Source organism: Suncus etruscus, chromosome 11 (genome assembly GCF_024139225.1).
Source record: "Suncus etruscus isolate mSunEtr1 chromosome 11, mSunEtr1.pri.cur, whole genome shotgun sequence".
Taxonomy (NCBI): Eukaryota; Metazoa; Chordata; class Mammalia; order Eulipotyphla; family Soricidae; genus Suncus; species Suncus etruscus.
Genome location: NC_064858.1, coordinates 55,341,920 through 55,358,961, shown reverse-complemented (window position 1 = coordinate 55,358,961; position 17,042 = coordinate 55,341,920). Strand labels below are relative to the sequence as shown.

General features: G+C 35.4%; 1 protein-coding gene across 1 annotated transcript in view; it reads left to right on the top strand.

The window, feature by feature from the left end:
• Positions 1 to 17,042, top strand: part of ANKS1B (ankyrin repeat and sterile alpha motif domain containing 1B) — a 1,587,094-nt gene that overhangs the window by 224,670 nt on the left and 1,345,382 nt on the right. Inside the window, 1 exon segment of the mRNA XM_049782864.1 lies at positions 1,582 to 1,748. Within this exon segment, the coding sequence (XP_049638821.1) occupies positions 1,582 to 1,748 (167 nt within the window).

Genomic DNA, 17,042 nt, shown 5'->3' with positions numbered 1-17,042 from the left:
TAAACATAATTCTCTGCCCTGGGATTACAGTAGTAAAGCCAAATAAATAATCTCTGCGTGGAATTCATACACAATAGATAGTTTGTCAGAGTTTTTCCTAAAATGCATAATTTTTATCTATCAGTTCTTTTTTTTGGTGAGGAAAAATATTTATATTAAAAGAAATTTAGTGGGGCCAGTGCAATAGTGCAGCGGTATAGCGTTTGCCTGACCCAGGATGGACCTTGGTTCAATTCCTGGCATCCCATATGGTCCCCCAAGCCAGGAGTGATTTATAAGTGTATAGCCAGGAGTAACCCTTGAGTGTTACTGAGTGTGGCCCAAAAACCAAAAATAAAATAAAATAAAATAAATTAGAGAAACTTGAAGAGAGAAAGAACTATGAAAAGAGAGATATGTGTTCAAGAGAGAACGTAGTCTTATCCACAATGGAAAAGCTGAGAGTGGCTTTGGGGACAATGCTAATATAATTTTTTTAAATGTAGAATAAAAATATTGGTACATGAATTTTAGTAAGATTTTTCCCCTGAAAAAATATAGGTATAAAGCATCTTTTTAGAATGATTAGAAAGATGTAGCCTAAAAAATACTTAGGTTTTGACAAATAATTCATGTTATTCATTAAGTCTGTAGTTTTTATATCACACAATTTTACCTTGACAATTTCCTATGTAATTATTTAAGTAAGTTCTACTATTTCTTAAAAACTTCTTTCCTCCTTCCCTTCCCTGTGTGAATGTTGTGGTAATGCGGTCACACAGTTAACAATAGTGCTCGTAAGGGTCACACACATTACAATTGAGGTGCTCACACACATTCTACCAGCAGTGTTCTCCAGAGGTGCACATATATTTGGTTTATTATGGAGGTTGGATCACATCTGGCAGTGCTCAGGGGTTACTTTAGTTCTGTACCCAGAAATCACTCCTAGTGGTGCTTAGGAGACCCTATGGGATGCCAAGGATTAAATTTGGATTGGCTGTTTTCAAGGCTAGCACCTTACCTGATGTACTATCACTCCAGCCCCACACATTTAGTTCTTGCATACATAGTTGAAGTATCCAAACACACTTGGTTCTGGTGCCCAGAAACCACACACTGGGTTTGGATTGTGTTCAGCCTCCTGGAAGGCAGGAGCTCAATTAATTGAGCCTGTTTAGGACCACTCAGCATTGCCAGTTTTTTTTAGGAAAAAAAAAAGTATGGTTTTTTAGGATGTATGCTGCCATTGTCTTCTCAAATTTGATGATTGATAAGTAAACCAATTTGTTCAGTGACATATAGTACCAGTGGAAAGTCATTGACTAGTAAAATCTTTAGTAAATGAAACATTAAATATTGTAATTGTAGATGCTCTTAAGAACTGCATATATATGAATTTGCCGTATTTTTGTTTTGAAAAAGTTTAAGAATAGGAGAAAGTGGGACTTTTTGTTTTCATATTTATATGCTAATATTATAATTTGTTACCACGTTTTTACCATTTTTGAATGACAGTTTTATATGTCACTTTTTGAGTTCCATTACCTCAAGAGCCCCACTTTTATTGTTTTACATTGAGTTCTTCTTGAATCTTGACAGGTGAAACTGTGACTGGGGAACTATCGAAACTATTGGATGAAATAAAGCTCTGCCAAGAAAAAGATTTTTCTTTCGAAGATTTGTGCCATACAATATCAGACCACTACTTAGATAATTTGAGCAAGATGTCAGAGGAAGAACTTGGGAAAAATGGAAGCCAGAGTGTAGTAAGTAAGGGGGGGGGGGCAGAAGACAGTGTGTCTGTCTTTGTGAATTTAGTGTGTACCTAAAAATATGAGATCTGTGCTTTGTCCTGTCTGTAAAGTCCACCAGTATCAGGATCTTCACAGCTCCTTTACTGATGTACATGCGGTTTATTCTCACTGCATGCTTAGGTAATGCTCTTAGATCAGTCACATGACATCATTACTATTAGGATCTCAGCATACATGAATGAATTCATTTTTGGGTGCCATTCTTTTAGTTGTATTTGGCATAATGACATTGATTTTTAAATGAAGAAGTAAACTCCTTTCATCTTTTTCCCTCTTTCATTTTGGAGCCAAATATAACCCCATTAGGAAGGGGGAAGATAGCTGAGCCATGTGGTATTTCATCAAGAACTCTGTAAATTATAGCAGGCGTCAGGCATTAGGGAAAGTTTCACCTGCATACTTCTTGCAGACATGTGCAACTTTCAACTTGCCTGCAATCTACAAACTCAGAATCTAAACTCAGTTAGAGATCCTTACTCATTTGAATTTGGCTACTAGTGCGTATCAAGAACTCTAAAGAATCAGCCAGTTGAAAGTTAATAGTTGTATATCTATTTTGTATCCTACTAAAGAAAGATTTATAAGCTGTGTTGGTATTAAAGGACATACCATATTTTTCTAAAAAAGCTTCACTTTCTTTTAGTAAAGTTTGTTTTAAAAACTTAATATTTCATTCAAAATTTAGTAACAATGGATTGCGTCCTGTATGTCTTATTATTCATGAAAATTAAAAATATTGCTCAGTATAGTGAACTGTACTCTGAACATCTAGTGACATAGAACAGTGGCAGATCTACAGGAGTGCTCTTACTGGTTTACTTTGGACTTCTCTGCTGTACCTGTTTTTATTTTTGTCATTTGCTTGCTATATTTTCTTTTGTAAAATATCACATCATTGGCTATAATAAAAGTTTTTTGTGAATAATTTGATTAAATATACACATAATGAGGGAAATACTTGTAGATGTTCACAAATGGAAATTTTATATTAATGAAATATTGTAGTAACATTAATGTCAGGATATGATAATTTTCACTTTAAAAATGTAAATCCAGTATGTGCTTTAGCTAGAATATAAACCAGTAGCTTTTTCTTGCTTCCTTGACAGTTGGTTAGAAATTAAAACATATTTTTCTTTATATACCATGCAAGATATTTTAGGTTTTTAGGTCCATTACAAAAACTTTCTTGAAATTATTAGCTTTGGGACCTTTGCTTCTAAACACACGGGTTTTCTACAAGCTTAATTTTCTTGAAAGTTTCTAAACTTTCCCTGTTGTAAGTGCCATTGTTAGAAAATAGGCTTTTAGCAAATGTCATTATCTTACTTATAAGCTATTTACCAATACTAACTATTGTCTGAATAGTAAATAGGATTTTAATTATGAGGCAGATGCTATACACCACCTTCAAGTGAGGATAATAAAAATAAAGTGTGGGGCCGGTGAGGTGGCGCTAGAGGTAAGGTGTCTGCCTTACAAGCGCTAGCTAAGGAAGGACTGCGGTTCAATCCCTTGGCGTCCCATATGGTCCCCCCAAGCCAGGAGCAATTTCTGAGTGCTTAGCCAGGAGTAACCCCTGAGCATAAAACGGGCATGCCCCCCCCCCCAAAAAAAAACAAAAAAATAAAGTGTAACTAGAAGCATTAGCTTTTTTTCCTTTTTTTTTTTTCAGTGTCCTCTGTGGGGTCTTTATCTTTGTTTGAAGATCTTGATTCAAGCTTATAAAACTTACAAGTAGTGATGGCAGAAACTTTGGACATAGAAGGTGACACAATTTGGAGAAATGATTGACCAATTATTTTTTATTGTAAACCAAAGTTTGTCTTGTAATAGCAAGGTAGGAATTTGCACACAGAAATGGAATTTAAATTCTTAAAATTTAAGTTGTTACTTTGTCACAAGCAATTGCTCTTAGATTCTATGCAAAATCTTCATTTGTGTTATTTAGAAACAGTTACATGTAAAGTATTAAAAATTACATAAGGTAAAAAAAACAGAGGACATATAAGAGTGAGAACAAATAGTTTATCTGAAATAAACAGTCTATAAAGAGAAAGATAGAAGTTAAGATTAGAAACATAGATTGAGATTAAATATTAGGCTGAGAATTTTGATATTTATTGCCTTTTGGAATTAAGAAAAATTGAGTAGATAAAAGACATCCTTGGAAGGGACCTTTCAGAAGATTAATATGAAAGAATCATGTTATGGAATGTTTCAAAGGTAATGTGATTACTTTTATCCATCACTATTTCTTTTGCTTTATTTGGGTTTACTTTGGGTTTATTTTGTTTCCATGAATCAAAATACTTTTTCCCCAAGTTCTTTCTAAATTGCAGTCTCTGATCATACAAATTATTTAAGCTAGTACTTATAGACACTTTATATAGATGTTAAGTTGTGTGAACTACAACATTTATGATAGCAATAATGAGTTCTATTGTCTGACTTCCAGGAGCAAAATAATTTCTATTTCATGGTATTTAATCACAGTGTGCCTACATGACTCACATATAAAACAACTACATAAAAACTGACTTTTATGAAGTACCTTCTATTTGATAATATAATATTTTATATGTTGTAAGCTATTAAAATTTTCAGTAATGGATTATAGTTTTGGAAAATGACTCAGTTGCCAAGTGTCAGATCAAGGGTTCATATTCAATCAAAGGCATGTCTTTAATTCCAAACTCTATACTTTCTGGTTTTCCATAAACTACCTGTAGCCAAAGAAATATTTTTTTATCTAATTAGTTAATTAATTATTTTTTGCTATACCTGAATGCAAACCCTTTAGTTTCTGGCTTACCTTTAGCTCTATGTTCATCATTACAGGATCACTCCTGGTAAGGCTTGTAGACATCAAACATAGGTGGCTACATGCAAAATAAATTCCCTGCCCATGGTATTATTGCTCTGATTTTAGAGGAATTTTTGAGAGATAGCTTAGTAAATATATGGAAGTATTTAAAGAAAACTTTCTTGGTGGTAGGAAAAGATTGAATGGGACTTTTAACAAAGAATGTAATTAATTTTTTTGCTTTTTTTGGGGGGGGGGCTTGCCAGTAGTGCTCAGGGATTACTCCTAGCTCTGTAGTAAGGGCATCTTATGGGATGTTTTGGATCAAACTGGGCTCAGCTTCATGAAATCCAAGTGTCATTACCATTGTGCTATCTTTCTTTTCCAGAGAAGTATCATTCTTTGTTTTCACTTGTGAGATATATTTCTTTTATTGAGATCAATGTGAATTACAAATCCTTCACAGTTGTATTTAAGGTACATAGTGACAGTGAATGAGGGCCATTCCCACCATCAGGGTGACCTCCCTCCACCCCTGTTCCCAGCATGCATACCGTACCTCCATTCTTAGCCCCCTGAACTCATACTGTAACAGGTCCTTTTCGTGTATAACTTGTTATAGTTTGAATCTCTTGGTTCTATTGTCATTGACTTTGGTTTGTGTATTTAGGTCTGACCATTTATTATTTCCACTCAATGCTTCTGATACCACCTGGATTCCATCCATTTTATTCCCCTCAATTTGTAGGAAGACATAGAAATATGAGGCAGAACAAGATGATTCATGTTCTATGGTTTTATTAAAAAAACAAGAGTTGGGGGCTGGAGCGATGGTGCAGTGGTAAGGCATTTGCCTTGCACATGACTGACCCAGGATGGACCACGGTTTGAGCCCCAGGCATCTTATATGGTCCCCCAAGCCAGGAGCAATTTCTGAGTACATAGCCAGGAGTAAACCCTGAGTATCACTGGGTGTGGCCCCTCCCAAAAATGTGGGCGGGAGCCCCTGTCTAGAAGCTATAAAAATAAATAAAATTAAAAGAAAGAAAAAATTAAAAGGGGGTTCTGAAGTGGCAAGTTTTTTTTTTTTTTGCATAGACACAGAAAATATTGGGGAAATTAGAAAGGAAATTCTCTTGGCCTAAAGGATAGTAAGGTGGCTACATGCAGTTACTTCCCTACCCCTGCTATTATTGCTCTGACTTCAGAGGAATATTTGAAAAAGAGATACTTTTCCAAGTATCTCTAGTGTCTCTACCCTTGAAGCATAATATCATGAGAAAAACTACATGCTCTGGACATGTTAATTGTCAGACCCCAGGGACTTTCTTTATGGTGCCAGGAAACATTCTGATCAGTCATGGTTGTCAAAGTCAGTCCTCTGTAATTAAAGATCTTGGTTTTCTCACAGATCCTAGGACAGAGGTTTTTCTTTTTTTTTTTTTTTGGTTTTTGGGCCACACCCAGTAACTCTCAGGGGTTACTCCTGGCTATGTGCTCAGAAGTTGCTCCTGGCTTGGGGGACCATATGGGGCACCGGGGGTTCGAACCGCGGTCTGTCCAAGGCTAGCGCAGGCAAGGCAGGCACCTTACCTTTTAGCGCCACCACCCGGCCCCGTTTTTCTGATTTCATCTCACTGTTACATGGTGAGGTAGGGCAACCTGCCCTTAGATCCAGATTGTTATATAGCAAGGTGGCAGGCTACAAAATTAACACACAAAAATCAATGGCCTTTCTATACACCAATACTAATAAGGAAGAAATGGACATTAAGAAAACAACTCCATTCACTATAGTGTCACACAAACTCAAATATCTTGGAATCAACTTGACTAAAAATGTGAAGGACCTATACAAAGAAAACTATAAAACTCTGCTCCAAGAAATAAGAGAGGACACGCAGAAATGGAAGCACATACCCTGCTCATGGATTGGCAGGATTAACATCATTAAAATGGCAATACTCCCCAAAGCACTGTACAGATTTAATGCGATCCCCCTAAAGATACCCATGACATTCTTCAAAGAAGTGGACCAGGCACTTTTGAAATTTATTTGGAACAATAAACACCCTCGAATAGCTAAAGCAATCATTGGGAAAAAGAATATGGGAGGAATTACTTTCCCCAACTTTAAACTTTACTACAAAGCAATAGTTATCAAAACAGCATGGTATTGGAATAAGGACAGGCCCTCAGATCAGTGGAATAAGCTTGAATACTCAGAGAATGTTCCCCAGACATACAATCACCTAATTTTTGATAAAGGAGCAAAAAATCCTAAATGGAACAAAGAAAGCCTCTTCAACAAGTGGTGTTGGCACAACTGGGTAGCCACTTGCAAAAAATTGAACTTAGACACCCAGCTAACATCATGTACGAAGGTAAAATCCAAATGGATTAAAGACCTTGATATCAGCCCCAAAACCATAAGATATATAGAACAATACGTAGGTAAAACACTCCAGGACATTGAGGCTAAAGGCATCTTCAAGGAAGAAACTGCACTCTCCAAGCAAGTGAAAGCAGAAATTAACAGATGGGAATATATTAAGCTGAGAAGCTTCTGCACCTCAAAGGAAATAGTGCCCAAGATACAAGAGCCACCCACTGAGTGGGAGAAACTATTCACCCAATACACATCAGATAAGGGGCTAATCTCCAAAATATACAAGGCACTGACAGAACTTTACAAGAAAAAAACATCTAATCCCATCAAAAAATGGGGAGAAGAAATGAACAGACACTTTGACAAAGAAGAAATACAGATGGCCAAAAGACACATGAAAAAGTGCTCCACATCACTAATCATCAGGGAGATGCAAATCAAAACAACGATGAGATACCACCTCACACCCCAGAGAATGGCACACATCACAAAGAATGAGAATAAACAGTGTTGGCGGGGATGTTGGGAGAAAGGAACTCTTATCCACTGCTGGTGGGAATGCCGTCTAGTTCAACCTTTATGGAAAGCGATATGGAGATTCCTCCAAAAACTGGAAATCGAGCTCCCATATGATCCAGCTATACCACTCCTAGGAATATACCCTAGGAACACAAAAATACAATACAAAAACCCCTTCATTACACCTATATTCATTGCAGCTCTATTTACCATAGCAAGACTCTGGAAACAACCAAGATGCCCTTCAACAGACGAATGGCTAAAGAAACTGTGATACATATACACAATGGAATATTATGCAGCTGTCAGGAGAGATGAAGTCATGAAATTTTCCTATACATGGATGTACACAGAATCTATTATGCTGAGTGAAATAAGTCAGAGAGAGAGAAAAACGCAGAATGATCTCACACATTTATGGGTTTTAAGAAAAATGAAAGACATTCTTGCAATAATAACTTTCAGACACAAAAGAGAAAAGAGCTGGAAGTTCCAACTCACCTCAGGAAGCTCATCACAAAGAGTGATGAGTTTAGTTGGATAAATAACTACATTTTGAACTGTCCTAATAATGAGAATGTATGAGGGAAATTGAGAACCTGTTTAGAGTACAGGCGGGGGTCGGGTGGGGAGGAGGGAGACTTGGGACATTGGTGATGGGAATGTTGCACTGGTAAAAAAAAAAAAAAAAGAAAGGAAACACAAAGGGAAAAGAAAAAAAAAGATCCAGATTGTTGTTTCCTCATCGTCAGGGTGTCATATGAACCTACCTGGCTCAAGTTTGTAACAGAGCTGTATTAGGGCTTCCCTCAGGGTGGGTAGTTTGATTCTTGGTGCTGGTGCAGGGAACTGTGTCAGTTCTAAGTTTGGGTAGGTGATGTCTGATCACATAGGGTCTAAGTCGAATCCCTATGACAAATGTTTAGGGTGGAAGGTGCTCCTGTATTATAAAATTTGCAGGTTCTTATCACTATAATGTAAGATCTTGTTTCTATACATAAAATGTACCAATTTTAGTTATGCCTATGAAATATTATTGGTACATTTGGGGGTAAAATAAAAAGCTATACAATATCTGTGCCCTAGTTTTTATCTGAGCTCTTATCCACAAGATATACTTTTTGAAACAATTTCCATTTGTATTGATGTGAATGAATAAATAAATGAAAAACTGAAGGTAGAAGATTATATCCTATGCTGCTGGAACAGTGTGTGCAGAAGCTAAGAGATGAGGTATAGTATATACAATGGAATATTGGTTTTTTCCACATATGAGGGTAAGTAATGACAGTACCTAAGACATATTGAGTAACTTATATTGATTTAATTCTCCTGATTACTTGGTGAGATTGGTAGTATTATTCCTCCCTTACTACAGATGAGAAAATGGAGGGAAAGAGAAATTTTATGACTTTTTCACATTTATGTGATAAATTCCAGTGCCAGGATCTGGAGACCAATATGGGGCCAACATCATACCTCAACTATTTAGTCAGAGAGGCCTAATATTTATGCAGAGGATAGATTCTGAAATATATGAGTAATGTTTCTGGAAGATAAGAATTTCAATATAGCATATCAAATATTTCAAGCAAAGATTCAATTATTGATTATCACCATTGGTTTTATGTTAGAATTGCTTAGAAAGACTGAATAATTACAGATATTCTCAGGTACTATGTCAGACCAGCTCAATCAGTATTGCATTGAATGACTCCAAGTATGTGTTTTTTTGGCCACCCATGGTGGGGCTCAGAGTGGTGCTCGGAATTGAATCAGGATTTGCCACATGCATGGCACATGTCTTTACACTGGTATTATCTCTCTACCCTCCAAGCATTGTTTTTTTAAAAGCTTATCCTGACATGTATATTATCAGTCTTTCTCAATTTTTTTCTAACCATAGCCCACTATGACTTAGTTCCTTTCTGTGTCCCCTGTCCTACCATTTGGAGATCCAGTATCATGCTATGATATCCACAATTCCCTTTTAAAAATGAATTTTACTCGTTGTCCCTTGAAGTGTCCTGGGTCTATAGGACAAACGAATATAAAGGTTCTTTTTTATCTTTTTAAAAATATCTTTATTTAAACACCTTGATTACAAATATGATTGTAGTTGGGTTTCAGTCATGCAAAAAACACTCCCCTTCACTGATGGAACATTCCCACCACCAATGTCCCAAATCTCCCTCTTCCCTACCCCACCTCCACCTGTACTCTGGACAGGCTTTCCACTTCCCTCATTCATTCACATTGTTATAATAGTTCTCAGTGTAGTTATTTCTCTAACTTAACTCACAACTCTTTGTGGTGAGCTTCATGTAGTGAGCTGGACCTTCCAGCCCTCCTCTCTGAGAATTATTGCAAAAATGTCTTTTATATTTCTTAAAACCCATAGATGATTGAGACTATGCTGTATCTATCTCTCACCCTCTGACTTATTTCATTTAGCATAATAGATTCCATGTACATCTATGTATAGGAAAATTTCATGACTTCATCTCTCGTGATGGCTGCATAATATTATATTGCATATATGACCACAGTTTCTTTAGCCATTTATTTGTTGAAGGGCATCTTTGTTTTTTCCAGAATATGGCTATTGTAAATAGCACAGCAATAAATAGAGGTGTGAGGAATGATTTTTGTGTTGTATTTTTGTGTTCTTAGGGTATATGCCTAGGAATGGTATAGCTGGATCATATGGTAACTCAATTGCCAGGTTTTGGAGGAATCTCTACATTGCTTTTCCATAAAGGTCCCACCAGCAGTGAATAAGAGTCTCTTGGGCCGGGCGGTGGCGCAAGAGGTAAGGTGCCTGCCTTGCCTGCGCTAGCCTTGGACGGACCGCGGTTCGATCCCCTGGTGTCCCATATGGTCCCCCAAGCCAGGAGCGACTTCTGAGCGCATAGCCAGGAGTAACCCCTGAGCGTTACCGGGTGTGGCCCAAAAACCAAAAAAAAAAAAAAAAAAAAGAGTCTCTTTCTCTCACATCCCAGCCAGCACTGCTTGTTCTCAATCTTATTGTTGTGAGCCAATCTCTGTGTTGTGAGATGGTACATCATAATAGTTTTAATTTGCATCTCCTTGATGATTAGTGATGTGGAGCATTTTTTCATGTGCCTTTTTTCCATTTGTATTTTCTTTTCTTTTCTTTTTTTTTTTTTTATCAAAGTGTCTGTTCATTTCTTCCCATATTTTGATGGGGTTAAACGTTTTTTTTTTTTTTTCTTGTAAAGTTCTGTCAGTGCCTTGTATATTTTGGATAATAGCTCCTTATCTGATGAGTTTGGGTGAATAGTTTCTCTGACTTCGTGGATTGTACCCCAGCTTTTTAAAGGGTGTTGTTTGCTTGGATGGTTTTCCTCCAGCTTTTGATTTTGAGTCTATGTTTGTTCTGACTATTGAGATGTTTCTTGTAGGTAGCAGAAGGTTGGATTCATCTTTTTGATCCATTTTGGCACTCTGTACCTCTTAATTGGTGCATTTAGTCCATTGACATTGAGAGAAATGATTGTCATGGGATTTAATGTCATCTTGGTTTATAAGTTTGGCTTGTCTGTTGGTCTGTCTTGTCTTTTTTTTTTGGTCTGTCTTGTCTTAAAGTAGATCTTTAAGTTTTTCCTTTAAGGCTAGTTTTGCATCTGTAAAGTTTCTGTGCTTTGTATATCTGTGAAGCTATATATTCTTTCAAACCTGAACGTGAGTCGGGCTGGGTGCAGTATTTTAGGTGAAGCCTCCGTTTCATTCAGTCTTGTCACAATATCCCACCACTGTCTTCTGGCCTTGAGAGTTTCTTGTGACATGTCTGCTGTAAATCTTAAGGATGCTCCTTTGAATGTAATTTCCCTTTTTGATCTTGCTGCTTTAGCATTCTATCTCTATTTGTAGGATTTGTCATTGTAGGATGTGTCTTGGGGTGTTTTTCTGCGGATCTCTTTTAGCTGGTACTCTTTGGACATGCAGGATTTGATTGTATGCAGTCTTTAGCGCTGGGAGTTTCTCTGTTATGATGTATTGGCTGTTGATTCCTCCTGTGGATCCCCTTCCTGGGCCTCTGGGACTCCAATGATTCTTACGTTGTTTCTTTTGAGTTTATCAAAGACTTCTATTTTCATCTGTTCACATTCTTTGAGTACTTTTTCCATTGTCTGATCGTTTGCCTTATGGTTCTTTTCCAGTCTTTTCTGCTGTATGAATTTTTTCTGCATTTGATCTTCCAGTTCACTGATTATGTCCTCGGATGCTGTTACACTGCTGGAGAGGTTTTCCATTGTGTTTTTCAGTTCAGCTACTGTGTTTTTCAGACTGTTACTTCAGTTTGGAGTTTTCTGATTTCTGTCTTTGTGTTCTGTTCAGCTTGAGCTATATTTTCTTTGATTTCCATGAGGATCCTCTATATTTCTATTCTAAACTCCTTATCTGACAGGTTAATCAGATGGTTGGCATTTTTTGGGTCATCAGAGCTATCATCTTCATTCTCTGTGCATGGTGTTTTCCTGCAAGTTTTCCCCATTGTCACGCTTGTAGTGTGATCTTTTTCATGTTATGGCGGGGTTAATTCATTAGAGAGAGCAATTTTGCTGGACCTTTCTTGGCCCACTCAGGAAAGGTTCAGGACACAGAACTGTAGAGAAACATGCACAGGAAACAGGCAATCTCTCCCAATTGGTAATCACACAGCAGGGGCAGATTCCTCTGCCTTACTTCACAGACAAAGGCTCTGTCTTTCTCTAATATAAAGGTTCTTAACTCAGGTCTGAGATGCAGAATCTGAGTGATCTGTACAACACCACAAATATAGAGTAACATCAAGACTCAGGGGCCTGTTGCCAGAGAGATACTACAGTGGGTATGGTACTTGTCTTGCACTCCCAAAGTAATTTATGAATGAAGAGGCATGAACAAGCTCTGAGCATCACATGGTGTGACCAAACTCAAACCAAACCAAACAACAACAAAACCCCCAACAAACCTCCAAAGTCTACTCTCCCAAACCTTTTTGGATCTTTTAATGTTCAGCCTAATTCTCCTTTTATCAAAAAGTACAAGACTATCTTAAATTATAGAGGTTTTCAAATAATTATCTAGAAAAATTTAAACTGTAGTTTATGTTCACAATCCACAGTGTATGCATTATATTGGAATGTTAAGTGTAGAAGGAATATTTTTTATTGTGTTATTTATGTAATTAGTTTACAAATAAATATTTGGGTACTTATGAAATTTAGTTTTATAAGAAAAAATATTCATCTTTTTAATTATAATATGACAATTAATTCTAAAATTAGCTTAGAAAAACAAAATAAAAACAAAACAGAAAATAAAAGCTTTCATGGAAAGAAGAGATCAAACTGTATCCAGGAGAGGAGAGACATGGTTTTTTTTGTACTTGTGATGTAATGAATAAATAAATGAAAGAACACATTTTTGGAATATTTATATTGGCAATTAATGTATTTTACATATTAATGATGTATGTTTTATTTGGGAGTATGTGAAAGGATTTTAGTTTAGTTTAGTGTTTATTGCCTTTTTCTTCCAATAGAGGGCACTGTAACTCAGTAATTTAAAATATAAAATCAGCCATCTTAGATAAAATTTTATTTTTGAATTAGAGGTTTGAGTTTTAATAGCATATTAGCCTTAAGGTGGTTGCTTGAACAATGTTGCTAATATGGATAAATTAAAAATTAAAATTTTTTTCCGTAGAGTGTTTTACATTTAGTTTGAAAACTAGCTCAAGTTAAGTTACATTTTCTCTTGCACAAATCTTAATTCAGAAATAATTTTGTTTTTAATGCTCTTCTAACTTGCATACTACATATTTCTAAGCCATTTTTAAGTTATATCAGAATAGTGGATGATCTAGTGATTAAACTTCAAAGAAATGTAATTATCTTTACATTATCATTCCTGAAATTTTATTTTTGATAGAATGTAAAATAATATGAAACAAAGATCTATTCTTTTTAATTCCCCAGGTTATTTATTCACTTTGTCTTGAATTAAAAACATGCACAAATTTTAAATGTCTTAAATGAGAATATACAATACCATAACTAAAAATATAAAAGTTAATATAGAAAAATTTAAAATCTAGCAAACTTAGTAAAGCTTTTATGTGTTAGTTGTGGGGCCCATGCCCAACAGTGTCCAGAGGACCATGCATGTTGGGGATTGAGCTCAAGGCTTGCATAGGCAAAGTATGTGAAGAAAAGTACTTTAAAATATTTAAAATAGAATAAGCATTATTGCCGCATCTGTCTATATCTCTAAGAAGTAAATATGCTCCTTGGATGAAAAGTAATTTATTTATATCCTGAGGGAAAACTGAGATACAAACAACATTGTGGCATTTTGTTTCCAAGAAGTTACATTGGAAGTTTTATTTTAGTTTCTTTTATTTCTTTTTTAAAAATTTTATAGATTGTTATTCTGGGTTTTACATTACTGTTAATGATGGCTTCCCCTGTATATAATTTCAACACCAGACCCATCACCAGTGGATTTACTCCTCTCTAGATCTCCTGCTCTTCCCTTTTAACACCACTCTGACCAACTTAATTGTGATTTCACTTTTTTTAAATGACATGTTAGCCTTCTGATGTTTTATATTTTTACTTCTGTATTTCAGGAACTCAGGTTTCAACTTTACAGTTTTTATATCTAGATTCTAGAAACTTCTAGAGAATATTGGCTGATTTTCTCAATACCAATGAGGAAAGGGATCTTGATAGGATGTGTACTCAATTTAGTACCAAAAGTCATCAAGTAAAAGTAAGTAGGAACAAATTATGAATATCACAAATGATGTTCCTGAAATTATGTTTACTTAAAAATATATTTGAGCATATATTTAGATTTCAGTATTTATTAGAAATAGATCAGTTTTACATGATCTTTTTTGTACATCTACACAATGGAATTCTATGCAGCTGTTAGAGTAAATGAAATCATAACATTTGCTTATACATTGACAGATATGGAGATTATTATGCTTAGTGAAATTACTCAGAGGGAGAGACAGAGACATTGAATAATCTCACTTATTTGGTGATATAAAACATAGTATTATAATCATATTCAAAGACAATAGAGATGAGGGCCAGGAGGACCAGTCTATATAGGAAGCTTGCCACAATGTGGTGAGGGTAATTAGGGTAAAAAAGGGTCCACTATGACACTGATAGTTGGAACTGGGTGCTGAAAGGGGATAAAGTGATATACATGGTACCTTTTTATTAACAATAATGCAAACCACAGTGTCAGAAAGGAGAGAGAGAAAGAGAGGGAGATATCAGCATCAGAAGTGACCAGAGGGTGGTGGTGGTAGGGAAACTGTGGACACTGGTACTGGGAAAAGTGCACTGATAAAGGGAGGCATACATTCTTTGAAACTCAATCTTGAAAAATTTTGTAACTACAGTACTTTTAAATAAAGTAATTAATTTTCTTCTGGAAAAATAATTTCTTTTTTGAGCACCTGGTAGTGCTCATTGGTTACTCCTGGCTCTGCACTCAGAAATAGCTCCTGGCAGGTTCATAGAATCATATGGGATGTCAGGGATTGAACCTCAATTGGCCACAGGCAAGGCAATGCCCTACTTGCTGTGCTATTGCTCTGGCCCAAATAAAGTAATTATTAAGAAAATAATATTAAAAAAGAAATAGATAAATTTTATTTATTTTTATTAATATATTTAAACACCTTGATTACAAATATGTTTGCAGTTGGGTTTCAGTCGTGTAAAGAACACCCCCATTCATCAGTGCAACATTCCCATCACCAATGTCCCAAATCTCCCTCCTCCCCACCCTACCCCCAGCTGTACTCTAGACAGGCTTTCTACTCATTCATTCACATTGTTATGATAGTTCTCAATGTAGTTCTTTCTCTAACTGCACTCATCACTCTTTGTGGTGAGCTTCATGTCGTGAGTTGGACCTTCCAGCCCACCTCTCTTTTTCTCTGAGAATTATTGCAAAAATGTCTTTTATTTTTCTTAAAACACATAGATGTGCGAGACTATTCTGTGTCTATCTCTCTCCCTCTGACTTATTTCACTCAGCATAACAGATTCCATGTACATCCATGTATAGAAAAATTCCATGACTTCATCTCTCCTGATGGTTGCATAATATTCCATTGTATATATGTACCACAGTTTCTATACGATTCAACTATACCACTCCTAGGGATATACCCTAGGAAAACAAATACAATACAAAAATTTCTTCCTCACACCTATATTCATTGCAGCACTATTTACAATAGCCAGACTCTGGAAACAATCAAGATGCCCTTCAACAGATAAATGGCTACAGAAACTGTGGAAATAGATAAATTTTAGAAGTTTGAGGAACTTTGATTGCTAGCTCATTTAGTTCCCATCAGAATATTTGGGAAATGAATTTTTGAACAATACATAGAGGTTTCTTCTTTCAAGATTTTAGTTGTTTCTTTAGCAGATGACTTTTATTTTTAAATAGGGGAGCTAAATCATAAATAGTGCTGATGTCTGATTTCACTTAATCATATCTTGTATAGTTGAATAAATTCTTGAAAGTTGGAGTCAAATCTGTTATGTGTATAAAGCTTTATTTGGATTCCCTTATTGGGTTTTATGTGATTTAGCAACTCATATTGACTTAGATTAAAATACTGAAGCTACTTGACACAAGTATTATTAACCAAATGCATATAAATATTTACATGTTAATGTATAAATTCAGAATCATAATGGTAATATTATTTTCTCAGGAATGGACTACCATCCCAGGAAAAACTGTATCTATAATGAACCTAGGATGATTTTTAAGAAAGATGATTGCTAGGATAAAAAAGTAATGTTTAGAACTTCTAACACAATTACTTTGACTTTTTGTGACACATACATCTGTCTTCTGTGTTGTTGTATATGATACATACATATTAATGATAAAGGATACAATTCATAGAGAAGATACAATTCTCTTAATAACTATACTCTAAATACATACATATCTAAGTTTATAAAAACACTTATTAATAGACCTAAAGCAAGACAAAGGCAGTAACATAATAATTCAAGGGGAAGGGACTCTCAGACAATGATGAAGGGAAATGGACACTACAGTGGAGGATATGGTGTTAGAATATTGAATAAGATGGTAAATGCACAAAACACTATCTTTGACAGTATTATAAAATTATAAACCAGAGTGGCTTAAATAAAGTTTAAAAAGTTAAAAATTTGTTACAGAATAACTACAACTGAAGCCTAAAATAATGATACTAAAAATCAATGAAACCAAGAGTTTATTCTTTGAAAAGATAAATAAAATTAATAACCTTTTAGCTAGGTCATTAAGTAAAAAGAAAGAGAAATGAAAGAGGGAAATCTAAGAGATCCTTTAAAAACACAGATCATGAGAAACTATGAACATTTATATAAAAACTAGTTGAATAACTTATAAATATAGTTAAATTCATGGATTCATTAATTCTTCCAAAATTGGTCCATGAAGAAATAGTTAGCTTGAGTAG